The following is a 20,633-nucleotide window of genomic DNA, read 5'->3' as shown; positions in this document are numbered from 1 at the left end:
GAAGAAAATGATGCCAGATAAAAAACTGATCAACACAAAAGAAGGGAGAGCAGAGGAAATAGTAGTAAATGTGTAATTATGAGACTTTTCCTCATACTTAAATTTCCTTAAGCTGTTCAACGCAAAAATAACCAATGTACTATGGGATTTATAACGTATATAGAAATAAAATGTAGGACAATAACAGCCCAAAGGACAGGAGGGGGAAATCGAATTATACTGGTTGTAAAATTTCTAAATTGTCCCTGAAACAGTATAACATTATTTTAAGGTGCACTGTGGTAAGTAAGAGATGCATATTGTCACCCTAGAGCAACCACACTTAAAAAAAAGCAAACCAAAGAAGCAAGAGAAATGAGTTAATCCAAAGCCAGCAGGGGAAAATAAAAAGGGAACAAATGACACATTAGACAAATGGAAAACAAATAGTAATTTGGCATATCTAAACTCAACCATATCACCATGCTGTACATTAAATCCCCATAATTTATTCAGCTTAAAACTGAAAGTTTGTACCCTGTGACCCATAGCTCCCATTTTCCCTGCCCCAACCTATGGCAACCACCGTTCTACTCTTTGTTTCTATGAGTTCTACTTGTATTTATTTATTTATTGATTGATTTTTTTTTTGCGGTAAGCGGGCCTCACACTCTTGTGGCCCCTCCCGTTACGGAGCACAGGCTCCGGACGCGCAGGCTCAGCGGCCATGGCTCACGGGCCCAGCCGCTCCGTGGCATGTGGGATCTTCCCGGACCGGGACACGAACACATGTCCCCTGCATCGGCAGGTGGACTCTCAACCACTGCGCCACCAGGGAAGCCCTACTTTCTTTTTTTAAAAAAAGATTCCACATATGAGTGAAATCATACAATATTTGTTTTTCTCTGTCTGGTTTATTGCACTTAGCATTATCCCTGCAGGTTCATCCATGTTGCCACAGATGGCAGGACCTCCTTCTTTGACAGAAGTCTACTTTAACTATAAAGACACAAGATAGATTAAAAGTAAAACAATGAAAAAAGATACAGCATGCAAACACTAGCCATAAGAAAGCTGGAGTAGATAGGGGTGAGGGGAGAAGGAACTGGATGAAGTCAGTCAAAAGGTACAAGCTTCCAGTTATAAGTAAGTACCAGGGATATAATGCACAACATGATAAAGAGAAGTAACATTTCTATATGTTATATATGAAAGTTAAAGAGTTCTTTAGTTTTTCTTTTAGTTTTTTTCTATTTATTTAACTTTGTATCTCTATGAGCTGATGGATGTTCACTAAACTTATTGTGATAATCATTTCATGATGTAAGTCAAATCATTATACTATACACCTTAAACTTAAAAAAAAAAAAACAAAGGAAGCTAGAGTGGGTATATTATAGCAGATAGACTTCTGGACAAAGAATATTATCCAGGATAAACAGGGACATTTCATAGCAATAAAGAAGTCAATTTATGAAGAAGACATAACAAATCTAATGCAGATGTACCTAATAACAGAGTTCCAAAATCCATAAAAAGCAAAACTGACAGAACCAAAAGGAGAAACTGACAAGGTCACAACTACAATGGGAGATTTCAACACCAGACTCTTGATAATTATAAAATTACTAAAAATAGAGAATAGGGCTTCCCTGGTGGCGCAGTGGTTGAGAGTCCGCCTGCCGATGCAGGGGACACGGGTTCGTGCCCCGGTCCGGGAGGATCCCACATGCCGCAGAGCGGCTGGGCCCGTGAGCCATGACCGCTGAGCCTGCGCGTCCGCAGCCTGTGCTCCGCAACGGGAGAGGCCACAACAGTGAGAGGCCCGCGTACAACAACAACAACAAAAAATAGAGAATATCTGAACAAAACTGTCGAATCCCTTGACCTAATGGACATTTATACAACACACCAGCCAACAACAGCAGAATATATATATTTCAATGTACATGTTACATTGTACCAGGATAAATCAAATTCTGAACCATAAAACAAGTCTCAGTAAATTTTAAAATATTCAACTTGCACGAAGTATGTTCTCAGTACAACAGAAGTAAATTGGAAATCACGGAAAGAAAAACTTCTAGAAAAACTCCCGAATATTTGAAAACTAAATAACACACTTATAAATAACACACAGGCCAAAGACAGAATAAAAACAAAAATACAACAATCAAAACGTATGGGAAGCTGCAAAAACAGTACTTAGTAGGAAATTTATAGCTCTTAAAACCCATATAGAAAAGAAGAAAGGTCTCAAATCAATGACATCAGCTTCTACCTAAAGAAACTAGGGGAAAAATATAGAGCAAATGAAGCCCATAGTAAGTTAAAAAAAGGAAATAATAAATATTAGAGGGGAAGTCAATGTACAAGAAATAGAAAAAAAAAAAAACAATGAAACTAAAAACTGGGTGTCTTAGAAGATCAATAAAATTGATAAACCTCTAGCCAGACTGAATAGGATAAAAAGAGAGAAGAATCAAATTACCAATATCAGAAATGAGAAAAGTAACATCACTGCACATTCTATAGATATTAAAAGGGTAAGTGAAGATTATGAACAATTTTATGCTTATAAATACAACATATATGAAATGGACAGATACCTTAAAAGACACCAACTACCAAAGCTCATTCAAGTAGAAATAGATAACCTGAATAGTCCTATATCTGTTAAAGAAATTGAAACTGAACTCCTGGTCCAGATGGCTCCACTAGTGAATTTGATCAAACATTAAAGAAATAAATAATACCAATTCTCCATAAATTCTTCCAGAAAATTGAAGATGTGAGAACACTTTCCAACTCATTCTATGAGGCCAGAAACCAAAGCCTGAAATATCTTATATATCTTATCCTCATACTGAAACCAAAGACGTTATAAGAAAACTACAGATCAGTATCTCTTATGAACATAGATGTAAAAATCCAAATACAACTTCAGCAAATCAAATTCAACAATATATAAAAAAGATACTGTATCATGACCAAGTAGAATTTATTTCAGGAATGAAATGTTGGGTTTAACGTTCAAAAATCTATGTAATTCACTATATTAACAAACCAAAATAGAAAAACCATATGATTACGTCGAGAGATGCAGAAAAGCAACTGACAAAATCCAACATCCATTTCTGATCAAAACTCTTAGCAAAAGAGAAATAAAAGGGAACTCCCTCAATCTGATAAAGGGCATCTATGAAAAACCTAAAACTAACATCATACTTAATGACAAAAGACTAATTGCTTACCCTAGACTGGGATGTCTGCTCTCACTGGTCCTATTCAACACTGTGCTGGAGGTTCTTGCCAGTGTAATCACACAAGAGTAAAGAAATAAAAAACATCCAGATTGGAAACAAAGAAGGAAAACTGTCTTTATTCACCGACATTTTCAACTAGGTAGAAGATCCAATGGAATCTCCAAAAACTTTCAATAACTGATAAGTGAGTTTAGCAAGATTATAGGAACATGATCAATATGGAAAAATCATTTGTACTTCTATGTACTCGCAACAAACAATCAGAAACTGAAATTAACAAAACAAAATCATTTACAGGGACTTCCCTGGTGGCACAGTGGTTAAGACTCCATGCTCCCAATGCAGGGGGCCTGGGTTCGACCCCTGGCTGGGGAACTAGATCCCACATGCATGCCACAACTAAGACCTGGTGCAACCAAATGAATAAATAAATATTTTAAAAAAATCATTTACAATAGCATCAAAACATATTAAATACTTAGGAAGAAATCTGACAAAAAAATGTAAAAGACCTGTACACTGAACACTACAAAACACTGCTGAGAGAAATTAAAGATGACCTGAATAAATGGACAGATATACCTTGTTCATGAGTTGGAAGACTCAATATTGTTAAGATGTCAATTCTCTTCAAACTGATCTAGAGAGTCAATACAATCCCAATGAAAATCCCAAGCAGGCTTTTTTGTAGAAACTGACAAACTAATTCTAAAATCCAAATGGAAAGGCAAATGACCTAGAATAGCCAAAACAACCTGGAAAAAGAAAAAAGTTAGAACAAGATTTTTTATAAAGCTACAGTAATCGAGACAGTGTGGCACTGTACTGGCACAAAAACAAAAAGATCAATGGGAAAGAATAAAAAATAAAGAAATAGACCCACACAGTTTTCCACAAAAGTGAAACATAACTCAATGGAGAGAGGGTAGTCTTTTCAAAAAATGATGCTAAAACTACTGGATATCCATCTGGAAAAAAAGAGAACTGTGATCCATATCTTATACCATATACAAAAATTAATTCAAAATGGATCAGACTTAAATGTAAAACTTAAAACTACAACATTTCTATTAAAAAAATAGAAAACTTGGGATAGGCAAAGATTTCTTAGATACTAAAGCACAGTAATTAAAAGAAAAAAAGGACAAATTGGACTTAATCAAAATTAAAATTTTCTCCTCTTCAAAAGACACTGTTTAAAGGATGAAAAGACAAGTAACATACTGGGGGACAAAATCTTTGCAAAGCCCACATCTGATAAAAGAATTATATCCAGAAAATATAACGAACTCTCACAACCTAATTATAAGAAAACAAATAATCTCATTTAAAAAATGGGCAAAATATTTGATCACCGAACAGCAAACAAGCACATGAAGACATGCTCAACATCATTAATCATTAGGAAAATGCAAATTAAACCATAATGAGATATCACTACACATCTCCTAGAGGAGCTAAAATTAAACTGACCATACCACCTGTTCGTGAGGATGTGGAGGAACTGGAACTCTCATACATTTATGATAGGAATGTAAAATGGTAAACCATATGGCAGTTTCTTAAAAAGTTACACATATACAGTGATATGATCCAGTCATTCCACAAGTAAGTATTTTCCCAAGAGAAATGAAAGCACATGTTCCAACAAAAATTTCTATATAGATATTCAAAGAGTCTTTCTTTACAATAACAAAAAACTGGGAACAACCTAAATATTAATTGACAGATGAAAGGATAGACAAATTCTGATATATGCCTATAACAGAATACTACTTGACAATAAAAAGAAATTAAACCACTGATACATACTGTAACATGTATGAATCAAAAAATAATCTTGCCAGGTAAAAAAGAAAAGCAAATAAGAGAACAACCAATAGAATTCTATTTATGAAATTCTAGGAAATGCAAATTCCTCTTTATTGACAGAAAGCAGATCAGTAGCTGCCTGGGGACAGGAATAGGCAGGGAAGGGAAAAGGAGGGGCAGGAGAGAGGAATTACAGAGGAGAACAAAGAAACTTTTGGTAGTGATGCATATGTTCATTGTGTTGATTGTGGTGGTAGTTTCATGGATATATACATATGTGAAAATTTATCAAATTGTACACTTTGAATACATGCAACTTATTGTATGTCAATTATCACTCAATAAAGCTGTTAAAAATAACATTTACAACATCATCCAAAAGCATGAAATACTAAGTGATAAGTTTAACGTGTTCAAGATCTTTACACTGGAAACTACTATAAAACATTGCTAAGAGAAATCAAAGAAGACCTAAATAAATGGAGAGATATATCATGCTCATGGATTGGAAAATTCAACATTACTGAAATATCCACTCACCCAAAATTAATCTATATGTTCAATGCAATGCCCATCCAAAGTCAGCAGACTTTTGTGTAGAAATTGACAAAGAAATTTTAAAATTTCTTTGTCAAAAGAAATTTAAAAAATTTTACAATTTTTAAAGAACAAAGAACAAAGTTGGAAGACTTACAACACTACCTAATTTCAAGACTTAGTATAAAGCTACAGATATTAAGACAAACATGTAGATCAGTGAAACTGAATAAAGTCTAGAAATATACATACATACATATTTCAGCTAACTTTCAACAAAGATGCCAAGTTAAATTCAATAACATAATTTCAAAAAGTGGTGCTGGAGCAAATGGACATCCATATGGAAGGAAATGCAAGTCAACCCTTACCTCACACCACACATAAAAATTAAATCAATGCATATCATAGACCTAAATATAAAAGCCAAAATTACAAAACTTCTAGAAGAAAACAAAAGAGAAAAAGCTTTGTTAAGTTGGCATTGGTAAAGATTTCTTTTCTAAGTTGTCTTAGAAAACACGAAATGCATAAACCTTAAAAAAAAATTGGCCAATTGGACTTCATTGAAATTTAAAACTTCTGTTCTTTGAAAGCCACTGTTATAAAAAAGAAAAAGCTAGCCACAGACTTTGAGAAAATATTTATAATGTAAATATCTGGGGAAGGACTTGTATCAGGAGTCTTTTATAACACAATAATAAAAAGATAAAAATCTTAAAATTTAAAATGGAAAAAAGAAGATACACAAATGGCCCATAGCACATGAATGCTCAATATCATTATTAATCAGAGAACAGAAAATTAAAACTACAGAGAAACACTACACACACACTAGAATGCCTAAAATTAAAAAGCCTGACAATACCAAGTGTTGGCAAGGATGGAAAGCAAATGGAACTCTCATTCAACACTGGCAAAATGTAAAATGGTTCTATCTCTTATCCCTTTTCATACGACCCACCTATTCCACCCCTAGGTATTTATCCAAGAAAAATAAAATCATATATCCACACAGAGACTTGTACATAAATGTTCATAATAGCAGCTTTCTTCAGAACAGCCCAAAACTGGACACAATCCAAATATTCCACACAGATGAATGGATAAACAAATTGTGCTATATTCATACAATAAAACAGTACATAACAATAATCAGGAATGAACTACTACTGTTTCACACAACAACACGGATAATTCTCAAAAACATTATGCCAAACAAAAGAATCCAGACATCAAAAGATATATAATGTATGATTCTATTTATATAAAATTCTAGAAAGACTATAGCGATATAAAGCAAGTCAGTAGATGTTTGAGGCTCACAGTAATGGAGGGACTCATAGTGAAGGGGCATGAGAGGACATCTGGAAGTAATGGAATGTTCTATATCTTAATTGTGGTGATTAAATTGATGTCTGTATTTGTCAAAATTCATCATCAAACTTAAAATGGATGCTGCTGCATGTAAACTTGATCTCAAAGATGATTAAAAATAAGCAATTTATTGTTTAAGCACACATACAGATGATAAACCAATTTTTTTTTTCAAATCAAGGTAATGGTAACCACAAAATTTAGGACAGTGTCTAACCCTGGGTTAGGAGGCAGTTAGGAAAGAGGAAGGGAACTAGAAAAAAGGTAGGAATAATGCAGGGTTGGGTAATATTCATACTGTCATAAATAAATAAACAAAAAATGTAAGAAAGGCACCATGTGGAGAGCAGTGATGATACTGTGTCACAATTAATCCAATTCTCTTGACCTGAAGTACAGACTTAAAAAAAAGGTAGTCACCTCACCCATATATTTCCCATGTCTCTGATGTAGGGAATATGCGAATAAATCCACCTCTCCGATCATTCTCTTCCTTCACCCTCCGTAAAACTTTGATCTACATGGTGGAAGAGAAAATAAAATAAAATGAGTACCTATTTTAAAAACTGTAATCCATGTGGTAATAGGACAGAGGAAGAGAGTTATGAACTGAGAATACAAAAGAAGCATGAAGGAAGAAATTTAAGATGCTGTTTTTTTGAGAAGCTATTTCTCCCATGTTCAGTATAAGATATGAGTTGGTCATGAATATTATGAATCACTCACTAATTTTCACTGAAGCCTATGTTAACCCGTAAAGGCCTGAAATGAAGTTATCTTTACCTCCTCCATTGACAGACCAAGCACAGAACCACCTAACTTCCCCGGCACCTTCTCCCGTGCTGAGCCCACAAGGTTTTTCATTTCCGCGTCACTGGCAGAGAGTGGATGGCAACGCTAAGGAGAAGAAAAAAGAAAAACAAAAATATCTTTTCATCACCTTTCTTCATTTCCCTCTAGTCAGTCCCTCAACACGATTATGTTTCATAATATGTATAAGCTCAAATCCAAAGCCCATTTTCTGTAATTGATCTCTTAGCCTGAAACCCTGGGAAATCAATGAAAGCCAGTAAACTCAAAGAAAAGAAGAGAAAATAGAATAGTAGGAAAAAACTCTGGGTTGAGAGAGATACAAATAAAAAAAACAAAGAAAGATGTCCACATGGCTTTGTAAGCTAGTACTTATTCCTAATCTTGGTTTTAGAGTACATTTGATAGTTTGAAAGATATGGGAAAAAATTCTGAAAATAACCTCAACATAAGATTAAGTATGTATTTATTTCAGTAAGTAACTATATTCTTTTCAGCACTGGGGAAGTAAAGTTAGGAAAAGTAAGACATAAGACAAAAACACACAATGAAGACCCGACGCAGCCAAAAAATAAAAATAAATTAATTAATTAAATTAAAAAAAAAAAAAGACCAAGAAACAGGAGCGATCTATTATGTCACAGATGAAAAAGTTGGACAGTGGGATGTTTTAGAACTTGGGGGGGAAATATTGAGATGAAAGTTATCAGTGACACAGAAGAGAGCTGTGAGCAAAAGCCTACAACTTGAGAAACACTGTAGTTGCTAGACTACAAGAGACTGGATCTAGGATGACTGCCTTGGGTACTCCAAGGAGGCAGCCAAGTGGGTCATGTTCCTTATGGATCCCCAAAGATGATCTGGCTACTTCAGCTTCTGAATGATGATCAGGAAGGCTGCTGGAGAACAAAAGTTTTAAGAGATTTTGATGTTCTCAATGAGAGCAGAGAAATACAAAGGTAACAAAGGAAATCAGATAGTATGAAGCATGAAAACACACTATTATTGAAAAAGATGACTGATAAAATAAGACAAATAAATCTGCCAAGTACAAAGAATAAGGAATAATCCAAGAAATGGGGGTATAATTTGTCTCTCTAGAGTCCTGGAAGTAACTCTGACCAGACAGAAGAAGTCCTACTGTCAGGAACCACTGTTTATTTTTCTTTTTGTATACAGTCTATGGAAAGGCTTTTTGACAACTAACTTTTGACATTTTCAGCAATACTCATTGTTATGGACTAAATGTTTGTGTTGCCCCAAAATTCCTGCGTTGAAGCCCTAACCCCCACATTGTGACAGTATGTGGAGATGGGGCTTTTGGGAAGTAATTAGGGTCAGATGAGGACATGAGGGTGAGGCCTTGGTCTGCTGGGATTAATAGCCTTTAAAGAGCCACCAGGCTTCCCTGGTGGCGCAGTGGTTAAGAATCCGCCTGCCAAGGCAGGGGACGCAGGTTCGAGCCCTGGTCTGGGGAGATCCCACATGCTGCGGAGCAACTAAGCCCATGCGCCACAATTACTGAGCCTGTGCCCTAGAATCCGCGAGCCACAACTACTGAGCCCACATGCTGCAACTACTGAAGCCCACTGGCCTAGAGCCCATGCTCCACAACAAGAGAAGCCACTGCACTGAGAAGACTGCGCACTGCAACAGAGTAGCCCCCGCTCGCCACAACTAGAGAAAGCCTGCGGGCAGTAACGAAGACCAAACGCAGCCAAAGGGGGGGGGGGGAGCCACAACTACTGAGCCCACATGCTGCAACTACTGAAGCCCACTGGCCTAGAGCCCATGCTCCACAACAAGAGAAGCCACTGCACTGAGAAGACTGCGCACTGCAACAGAGTAGCCCCCGCTCGCCACAACTAGAGAAAGCCTGCGGGCAGTAACGAAGACCAAACGCAGCCAAAAATTAATTAATTAATTAATTAATTAATTTAAAAAAAAAAAAAAAGAGCCACCAGAGAGCTTGTTCTCTCTCTCTTTCTCTCTCTGCCTGAGCAAGCACAAGGAGGTCATGTGAGCACACAGCAAGATGGTGACCATCTACAAGCCAAAAGAAGAGGCCTGAGAACAAAACCTACCTTGCCAGCACCTTGATCTTGGATTTCCCAGCCTCCAGAACTGTGAGAAATAAGTTTCTGTGGTTTAAGCCACCCAGTCTATGGTATTTTGTTATGGCTGCCCACGCAGACTAATGCACACCTGTACATAAACAACCATGAATGGCTTTACCTTTGGACACAAGGGAGACCAATATATACTAATCTTCAAAGCTAGCATGGAGTTATAAAACAGATTTTCTGATAGGCAACTCCATGGAAGAAAAACCACGAAATGAGCAGATACAAGCACCAAGTGAAGGTAGGAACTTTTATCTCTTTAGCTTTTTCCGTGGTACCTTCAGCATCTAGAACAGTACTTGGGATGGAGTAGGAGATCAATAAATGTTTTTTGAACAAATAAGTAAATGAATAATGTGCTGACACAGATCAACCATGGTTAGAATTAAACTTTGCAGAGGATTTTGGGAAAAAATTTAACTCCCTTCTGATCTCTGGAAATACATTATACAGCACATGTTGGAAATCAAGAAGAATGTTTAAAGATTTAAGAAGAGAATCAATATAAGTAATAGAATCATTTAAAAAAATTTTTAAGTGTGACTTCTTATTTAGCATATAACTTGGAAAAGCCAAAATATTAAATGGATGCTTTGAGGACTTTTGTCATCTTCACACACTACTTATTGTTTGCTAAAAAGACTTATCTACCTCACATGTGACAGCATGGCTTTGATCAGAAAGCCACTGGCAGTAAATCCTCCAAAGTCAAGCTGCCTTATCACTTCACACTATTTAAGAATATCTTGAAGTCCTCTGAAATTGTGAAAGAAGACAATATGAAGTAAGCATTCATTTTAATGATGTAATAAAAATAAAGATTAAGCATCTTAGAATAGAAAGAATGTTATTTAAAAATGCTGATTAACTGTATTACCAGGTTAATAAGAAAAAATATTTTAAGGAATAGTTATTACCCATCAGAATAGTTTTAAGGAATGGTCATATTTATAAGCACATGGATCAAGTCACTACTGAATAACATCTAATGAGCACGTCCAATTTTTTAAAAATTATTTTCCTTTTCTTTGTCCTTTTGTTTTTGTTGGTTCAGTCTCTTATCTGTTTTTTCATCGTTAGGGTTTTTTTCTGTTTGCTTATTTATTGTTTACTTTTCTTTCTTATCTTTTTAACTTTTTTTTTTTTGCTTTTCTAGGACCTAATTTTCATCTTTGTGGAACTGCTTCATGATGGAATGATATTCCTGGCCGCCAGAGATTGAGACCACTATAATGATGCTGCAATCTTCCTCTATTCATCTAAACCTGCTCCCCGAAACAATTAATTAGCACTCCAAAACTCTCGCAGTCATTTTTAAAGAGCTGTCTCCTACATACATTCACAACCACTCTTTTGTTACTCAGTCCACAGTCCTAACTCTAGCCACTGTGTGCCTACCTGAGGGCTATTTGGGTGGGGTGGGTAGGAGTTTAAGCAGGTGGTCCTGGCTGGGGCTTTTGGGAGGTTAGAAAAGGAAGGGGTAATGGTGCTTGTTAGATGAATGCTCCAGCTGTTAACTCCCCTAAACCGACTGTTTTATTCTTTTATTGCCACAAATACCACCAGAGCGCAAAGAAAAGGTCAATGCTACTCCAGAAGAGGAAAAAAAATGTGGCTAGAAACTCCTTTAATCTCTTCACCTATTTACTTCAATGTCAACTATTAAGAAGGCTGAGAGGGAGAAAAATAGGAGAAGTTGTAGCTCTCGAAGTCTAGGTATCTCAAATGCCTCTCTAAAATCCACCCAGGTTTCCTGTGTCTTTGGGGAAGCCAGTGGAAAACAATCAGACTAGAAAGTCAAAAATATTTTGCCAATCTCAGCTTTTCAATAAATTTGAGATGAGAGAATTTTTTTAATCTACATAATATCTGCTGTACTGGTTCATGCAGGAATGTATTTATACAGGAACAACAAAGCATTACTATCCTAGACCACTGGTTGAATCCTACCAATATTTATTAATGAAATGAGCTCTTTTTTTTTTTTTTTTTTTTTAACATCTTTATTGGGGGAAATGAGCTCTTAACAAATGAATTATAGACACAGGTGAGAGAAAAAGCAGAGGGAAAAGGGGAGAAGAAAGGATAATAATAAAAAAAGGAAAAAAACCAGAAATGCTTATGAGTGCCAAGGAGATACTTGGAAATTAAAGCAAAGCAAAAGAAACAAAGGAATCAGAATGATTTGAAAGGCCATCAGGACTGTCAAAAACAAGAGCAAAGCAGTTCAAATACAAGCCATTCTGTGGTTTTGACTTTGGGCACATCAGCTCAGCTATGTTCTCTGGGTAGCAGATAGAATACATCCACATATTCCAATGGATTGACTAAATACACTAAGGAAATAAAGCTCCTCTAAACTTAAAGGGAACCATTGCCCCTGGCTAGATGACACAAGATTTAAACTACTGGGTTCTCAGATAGACTTTAAACTGTCTCAGTAAGAATTCTACCATGCAACATGCATCAAAGTTGTTAAATTATAACTAGTACAACATAGGATTCAGAAATATACCCAGAGAAGAAACCAATATGCATCTAACCTTCATTGCTAGGGAAGAACTGGCTGAGAATGTGAAATTACTGAGATAGGGAATCACCTGCCCCCACTCACAGCAGTAAGAAACAGGTGTTGAATCAGAAAAATGGTTCTCACCCTAAAGAAAGCTGGCAAGTACCAGTAAGGAGAACTGGACAAAATGTAGAATATGAAAAAAAAAGGTGAGGTATCCTCAAAGATATCAAAATTGAGGGGCAAAAAAAAATCTGCTTGACAGAGAACACATACAAAGAATAAAAAGCCTCCCAATGCAACTTTACAAAGTTTAGAATTCTGTGTTAAAAATACATGGACTAGAAATAGCTCAATTTATATGTGATGCATCTTGCCACTCAGAAAATAAAAAGTCAAGTTTAAAAAGCAAAAGGAATCAGTTCTATCAAACAAAAGAAAATGAACAGAAAAACCACATTATGAATAAATCTGGGTGGAAACAGACCAAAAATGGCTAATAGAGAAGGCGTACATATAATGATAACCGCAAGTATACTGCTTTGAAATTCGGGGGAAAAAAAAAGAAAGCAAGTAAGTAGGTTTGTGTTACAGTAAAAAAAGATATGCAGCATCTGAAAATCTGTAATAAATGTAAGTCAGCAGGTCTGAGAGACATGCATCTTGCTATTAACAGAACTGGCTTTAAAAACAAAAAAACTTACCAAAACCACTTACAATTATGTTTGAAAAATCATGAAGAACTGAGGAGGTACCAGAGGATTAGAAAAAGAAAAAATGAGGCACCAATCTTCAAAAATTTAAGAAGTATGCTCCTGGCGATTACCGCCTGGTGAGTCTAACTTGAATCCCTAGTAAAATAATGGAACAAATATTAAAAGAAAAAAAATCCATAAACATTTAGAGTTTAATGGGCTCATAAAGAATAGTAGTACAGAGACTGCTTATTTATTTTAAAACGTGCTTTATAATTTTGATATTTAGGACAAAATAACAAAAAGGGGGAATAGAGCAAATATATTTAATGTCTTTGGATTTTAGAGAAGCATTTGTGAAAACTTCATATAGTTTTTTTTTTCAAATTATATTTCCAATCAGGACTTAGCATCATGATATAATAAATAAAATATACCAACAAAAGCTGAACACAGTTAAAAGATGCAACTGTAGGATAAGATAAGAAGCAGTGAATCAAGTTGGGAAGTGATCGGGTACTGCTTAAGCATTATTTAGAACCTGTATTGATGTCTGGGAGGATGAACAATTAATTAATTATTTATTTAATTGGGTTGATTTGCATTTGTTGATGACAGTAAATGTGAAAAGACATGACTACAGATAAATGAATATCAAAATAACACCAGATACTGACAATGCAAAAAGGGAAATCAAAACAGTACTCAAGGGCTTCCCTGGTGGCGCAGTGGTTGAGAGTCCGCCTGCCGCTGCAGGGGACACGGGTTCGTGCCCCAGTCCGGGAAGATCCCACATGCCGCGGAGCGGCTGGGCCCGTGAGCCATGGCCGCTGAGCCTGCGCGTCCGGAGCCTGTGCTCCGCAACGGGAGAGGCCACAACAGTGAGAGGCCCGCGTACCGCAAACAAAACAAAACAAAAACAAAAAAACAGTTCTCAAAAGTATGAAGGAGAGTAAACTATGTGTCCAAAAGTATCCCAAATATTTTACCTACGTTTGATCATTCCTTTCTCAGCATAACTCCATGTACGTATTACTATCCTCATTTGACAGATGTGGGAAGTGAGCCTGAGACGTAAGGGAACATGCCCAAGGTCTAACAGTTATTGGCAGAGTTCAAATTTGAACCCAGGTCTATCTGACTTCAAAGTCCTCATTCTTTCCACAAAACCATATCACCTGCTTGAACACTGAAATGTAATTTCTGGTGCGTGAAAAACGTTGAACCATAGGTATTCAAGGGAAGGGAGAAATGTAGAAAGAGATAATGGATTAAAAAGGAATCATCAGACAACAAGTAAAAAACTGTGACTTCACAATCTGACACCACCATAAAAGGAAAAGTTTACACAGTCTAAATGGCCCGAGCAGAAAGTTTCTTCTCTTTTCTCACTTAGCTCTGATGAAACTACTGTGGATTTGAGAGTGCTTCATTAACAGAAAGATAGGGACAAGGTAGAACATTGCAAAGGACAGTAAGAGTCGAAGAATTCAATACGTTTAAGGTTGGCTGAATAAAGCCAGAAAGCCTTTGAGTCACGTGAGCAGTGTTGAAATAAATAACCACTAAAGAGAGGCCTTGCTCATCCACAGGTTATTTGCAACTTATGGCAATTCAAGCAATGGAGCTAGGTGGAATAGAACTTAAATGAGTAATGGGACATTAAGATTAGATTTCCGTGTCAAAGACACTTCTTTGGAGTCAAATTCAGAAGGCTATGAAACAGTACTTTAATGTTCTCCTTAAATAGGTTAGGTTAAAGAGATAGAGTGTAAGCTCTTTGAAGTCAACAGCCTTGGTTTTTGTTTGCCACGGAGAGCAGCTTGCACACTTAGGTACCTGCTAAATACAAAACACTATTACAGAGTTTTGAATTCTACCAACTAAACAACAAAACTTGTGTTACAAAACCATACTAATCAGTTACCAGATACTAGACAACACAGCCAGTGAGTCTTTTTTTCATTTCTTTGATTCATATAAACCATGTAAATCACTTTATCAAAAACAGTAGCTAAGAAAGTTATAATTCAAGCTTCCAAGCTTACCAGAAACTGTATCTACAAATGCCAAAATAAATATACTGGAGCTTTTTACTAAAGAACTAATAATTGCAAGTGACATACTTGAGAACATCTACATCACTCATATCAAAGCATCAAATCCTATCACTTCAAAAGATGTTAAAAAAAATCTGCATAGAAGAAAGTGACAGTTTATCTCACATACTGCTAACAAGAATAGAAAGAGGACAAATGCTGATCATTAAGAGACTGAGATAACATATTTTGTCTTTATTTTAAACGTAGCATCTGAGACACCAAATATGGCAGTTTCTAAGATTCATAAAACTGCAAATCACTACATATAAGAAAAGTCATCTGTTAAAAAACTCAAATACAGCCCAATACCCAATGTGAAAACATTTCCAATATTAAGCTACTGACAAGGGTATGTTTCATAAGATGTCTGAACTAATGAAAGGTTACTTGTGCACTATGATATTTCTTTCCTGGAATATTTTGGCCAGAACAATAGATATGCCTCTGAACTCTGTTCATCATTTAAATTCAACTGCCTCTATCACAGCATAATCACCACCAGAAAAAGAGGATTCATAAATTCCTGCAACCTCTACTCTTATATACTACATCCAAAAAGATCTCTGTGCATTCACTTTCACTTATTCTATTTTACATTAGCTGTTCAAAAAGCAGGTGCATGAAATATGTACTGTGAAACAGTGAAGCTAAATGGCTTTTCACTTGGGGAGCGGAGATAAAAATTTGAATGAAATCTCCAAACGATCCAGAACTTACCTGTTTGGTGCTTGATGACTGGAACTGTGCAGATACTGGACGCTATAAAAGACAGAAAACTGGAATAAAGCCTTATCTTTTCCTAACATGCCTGTATTTTCCAACTCCTACATCTATGGTGACAAAAATCATCTTCAAGCAGACAGCAAAAGCCAAAGCCCTATATTTTGCTCTCAAAAGATTAGAGCATTTATTATCGTTCACACTGCATTCTCCTGCGGTATAACCATTCCAGTTTCACCTTCTCACCACTGAGAACTCAATCCTACTGTCACGTACTGAAGATCCTGAAGTTAACTATTCTACCTGATACAATGGTCTCACACAGTACATGTAATCTACAGCTTCTTTAGCCTTTAAGTAAGTGTGCCATGGACTGCTCATGGATGAAGTCATGCCATTACCTACCAGTATGCAGAACAAACAGTGAATAGAGTCTCCACTACGTGCAAAGAGTCACCAGTAAAAGCTGACAGGCAAGCTAAGAAAAGGGATCAATTCAGCCAAGATTGACATACAGCTACTCCTAGAGTGGAACTTGCAGAAACTGGTAAAGATGCACAGAAACATTCGTAATCCTTTATACACAGTCCTGTGGCTCTTGCCACAGATACTGCAGAAAACAATTTGCAAAGGAACGCGATTGCCTAAATTCAGTTTTCCTAGTACGCCTAGGTTAACCCTCTACCAGCTTGGTGCTTTGTGACCACTTAGAGGGGTGGGACAGGGAGGGTGGGAGAGAGACGCAAGAGGGAGGAGATATGGGGATACATGTATATGTATAGCTGATTCACTGTTATAAAGCAGAAACTAATACACCTTTGTAAAGCAATTTAAAAAAAAAATTAAAGAAAACCCTTTGATCTGTGATGTACTGATCAAGTACAACGCTGTTGCCTGGTTTCACTTCTAATCTAAGATAATATCCCTTAAAATATAGTTCACCCTGTTCCATACCACAGCACTAATGCTAATAGGGAATAGTTCTAAGGCAAGAGGTCACAGGCAACCAATAAACTGAATCCAGCTCAAGGACATGCTATGTTTCATCTGCAAAGTATTATTTTTTAAACTGAACTCTTGTTGCCAGTATTTTAAAATACGATTTCTGATTTCTCTTGACAGTAGGAAGATCTAACAACACTTGGCCCACACTCACGCATGGCAATGATCAGCCAGAGCACTTAAGTAAAAGAGCTGCCCCTTTGATAGGAAGCATGCACTGCCCAGTTTACTGCAGTCACAGCACTCTTAGCTGTATCATACCTGGCCCTAGTTACCCTTTTACATTGTCTCTCTGAAGCCCCTAGAGGCATTTGAGTTTGTAAACCCTGTTCTAATGAAAAGTTATGTGAATAAATAATGGTACATAAGCTTAGCAAACAGAAGTAGCAGTAATCTACACGGGACCAGCAAGCAAAAGGAAGAGAAGTGGGAGGAAAAAAGGGAGAGGTGGAGGGCTAAAGTGGAGGTAGGGGGAACATAGGAGGGGCGAAGTAAGGGAAAGGGGAGGGACAGGGAGAAGCAGCAGCTGTTTCTGCCCTCAAAGAGCTTACAATCTAGCAGAGGAGTACTGGACAATTTAAAGGCAACAAGTCAATGAATGCAAAACAATGCAATAAAGAATCAGTAAATAATGCTGCAATGAAAAGAAAAGGTCATGACAGAGTGGAATGGATTGAATAAGAAACGATCTCCAAACTTCTGAGCAGGTGAGGTAATCAATCCAGATGGGAAGACAGGAGGAAAGTGGACCTTCTGGTTAAGAAGAAACGTTAGAGGCAAAGAAACACAAGTGGAAACTAGCCAGGTCTAGATGGGCGGGGACTGATCAGATGATGCAATAGGTAGGCAGAATGATGAGCTGATTGGTTTAACTGGAACAAAAATGCATAGTACACAGACTGGAGCCACACTGGGTCCCATGATGTTTCAGACACCCATGCACAGCTTTCTGCAGGCATTTATCTCATTTAACTTCAATCAGCACCTCATGATCATTGAGGGTCCCCGTGAAGAGACTCACATGTAGAGAAGATATTATTTCAATTAAGCATCTTCTCTGCGAAGCTAGTCTGAAGATCAAAAAGAATGCAGCAGGGCTTCCCTGGTGGCGCAGTGGTTAAGAATCCGCCTGCCAAGGCAGGGGACACGGGTTCGAGCCCTGGTCCGGGAAGATCCCACATGCCGCAGAGCAACTAAGCCCGTGAGCCACAGCTACTGAGCCTGCACTCTAGAGCCCATGAGCCATAACTACTGAAGCCCATGAGCCACAACTACTGAAGCCTACGTGCCTAGAGCCCATGCTATGCAACGAGAGAAACCACCACAATGAGAAGCCTGCACACCACCACAAAGAGTAGCCCCCACTCACTGCAACTAGAGAAAGCCCACACGCAGCAACAAAGACCCAAGCAGTGAAACATAAATAAATTAATTAAAATTAAAAAAAAAGAATACAGCAGAGTAATGATGAGGAATTTGTAGATTCTCTCTCTGTGCCTCGTTTATGAGCATATCAATTTGAGAAAACAGAAAGTGACTTTTAAAAAGAGAGAAAAAGAAAAAAGGAAAAGACAATGAAAAAAGCAGCCAAAAGAAAAGAAAGAAAAAAGCAGAGAGTAAGTTGGTTTGAAAGCATTAAAAGCATAAGCTATTAGCTGTGGCTGAATATAACTGCCTCCTGTCTAGAATGGTCCCCCAATTCTCTCGCTGTAAGTGACCTTATAATCATAGCGCTTCTGCTCACTCACTGACAACAGCTGCCACTTTGCAATAAGCTTCCTTGGGGCTTCCTGTTGCTGAATTTGCTTACCTGAGGTTTCTGGAAAGGGTTTCGCCTGGAAGACTCAAAGGTGGGATAAATTGGCCGGGTTGATGCCCGCTGGGCAGGATCTTGACATACAAACCCTGAATGGGGAATGGGAAATATTAAAACCTGCCATTTTCTAAGAAATTAGCAGATTTAGCTGCACCTTTCCTTTAGATGGACAAACTCAGTTTCACTGTCATAAATGTTACAGAGATCCATCCTCAGGAGGTTTAGGTATGACTCTCCCATACACATACTCCACTTGAACTTCGAACCACCACAACTGGAACAAACAAGTAAGGAAAATATGCAGATAAATCAGGCTTCCTTGGGGAGCTGGGGAGCTGAAATGTGATACTGATGGAAAAAGAGATGTAGACTTTTGATGAACTTCAGAGTAAAAGTGCAAACCACCATTTAAAAACACACAGTTGTTAATAAAGACAAGTTATTTCAAAGTGGCTTCCTGGATGGTGACTGGAAAATAATGTTGTTTACCAGGAGAATCCAGAAGCAAGTGAGGGGTATTGTCCTGTTATAGGATCCACTTCTGGAACTGCTAAAGGTGGTCTATTGGCAACTTGCAAAATGGGCTTTGTAGATTACCCATTGCTTAAGAAATTAAGCTTCGGCCAATTTCACTTATTTCCTAAAAGGAAGCAAATTCTCATCTAAGGAGAACACAGTAGCAAAGTTTTACAGCATTTGCTGGTACACCAAGTGTTAGTTCATTTCAAGTGTATTTTATCATGTCTTTTTAGAGTACTTAAAACAACAACAACCCCAAACCCAAAAGATACCCACCTGGCTGCCCATCTCCATCTCAAAGCTCTGGCTTATCTACTCAGAAAGGGATTTCTTCCTTGGCTGCTTCAGTTATAACCACTACAGAAGAGCACTGACACCAGTAGAGACTGCCTAGCAGAAACACAGCCAGTCTCCTCCGTAACAAAGCCTCTTCAGTGGGTTTCACTATCTCAGCTCAGAGAAAAATATATTTTCTCCAGATCTTTGCTTAATTCTCTTCCTCAGCTCCTAATTCCTGTGCCCCAGGAATTAGGTCTCATCCCTAGCTGTGGTTCAGCCTCAGGGCAAGATGGAGCCAGAGGGAACAGAAACATATAAACACTTCCCTGAAAATATAACTTTTTAGTACAAAACATTTAGCATGGCTGAGAAACTGCCAGTTGGCAACACCTGCAGAACCTGACAAAATGGATGCACTGCTTAACTTTTATATGAGTTTTCAGAAAACACTACTACTCACCTACGACAGTGAACATATCTGAAATCATACTGGCTTTAATCTTTAGGTCCAGAGGTGCATCACTAACAGAACAAAGAAAGAAAAGAGCAATCAATAATTTTACAGGTTAACAGAATAGCTGCCCCTAACAGTCCTTAATACAGCAAAGCTACCAAATGTCAATGAGGAGATACACATAAAGCACATCAAATCCGTGGGGGGAAAAAAAACATCTGGGCAAAAATTCTAGAAATAAAAGCGTGGCATCAAACTCATCCTCTGCAAGGCAGGCCCAGCTCTAAGGCGCTTATCCCCTGACATGCAATCTTTTTATTCCAGAAGGTATTGTGCAATTCAAACTTTGCACAGGTCATAACACTGCTTCACTATCACTGTGGATTTGAGAGGTTCAGATTTTTAATATGCTCTTTTATGAGTGTGTCCATCGTTCAATTTTTTTTTTTTTAACTGCTGTGATAGTCAAATCACATTCACATGCAAGAGAAGAAACTTGGGCTATCTCTGTACTTTTTTTAAGACTTCATTTTCCATTCTAAATCGATCTTCTTAAGCTTACAGGCTTGCAAATGAAGGCAAAAAAAAAATACAAGTTATACCAAAATATCACCAGATGATGCAGCAAGA

General features: G+C 37.3%; 1 protein-coding gene across 1 annotated transcript in view; it reads right to left on the bottom strand.

The window, feature by feature from the left end:
- TTLL5 (tubulin tyrosine ligase like 5) overlaps positions 1–20,633 on the bottom strand; it is a 318,465-nt gene that overhangs the window by 223,565 nt on the left and 74,267 nt on the right. The window contains exons 14-17 of the mRNA XM_007459755.1: positions 20,010–20,071; positions 18,746–18,840; positions 7,755–7,868; positions 7,397–7,488 (exon numbers count right to left, since the gene is read on the bottom strand). Coding sequence (XP_007459817.1) covers positions 7,397–7,488; positions 7,755–7,868; positions 18,746–18,840; positions 20,010–20,071 — 363 coding nt within the window. The remainder of the gene's footprint in view (positions 1–7,396; positions 7,489–7,754; positions 7,869–18,745; positions 18,841–20,009; positions 20,072–20,633) is intronic.

Source organism: Lipotes vexillifer, unplaced genomic scaffold (genome assembly GCF_000442215.2).
Source record: "Lipotes vexillifer unplaced genomic scaffold, Lipotes_vexillifer_v1.1 scaffold39, whole genome shotgun sequence".
Taxonomy (NCBI): Eukaryota; Metazoa; Chordata; class Mammalia; order Artiodactyla; family Lipotidae; genus Lipotes; species Lipotes vexillifer.
The sequence above is the reverse complement of the archived record's forward strand: the minus strand, read 5'-3'. Positions and strand labels throughout refer to the sequence as shown.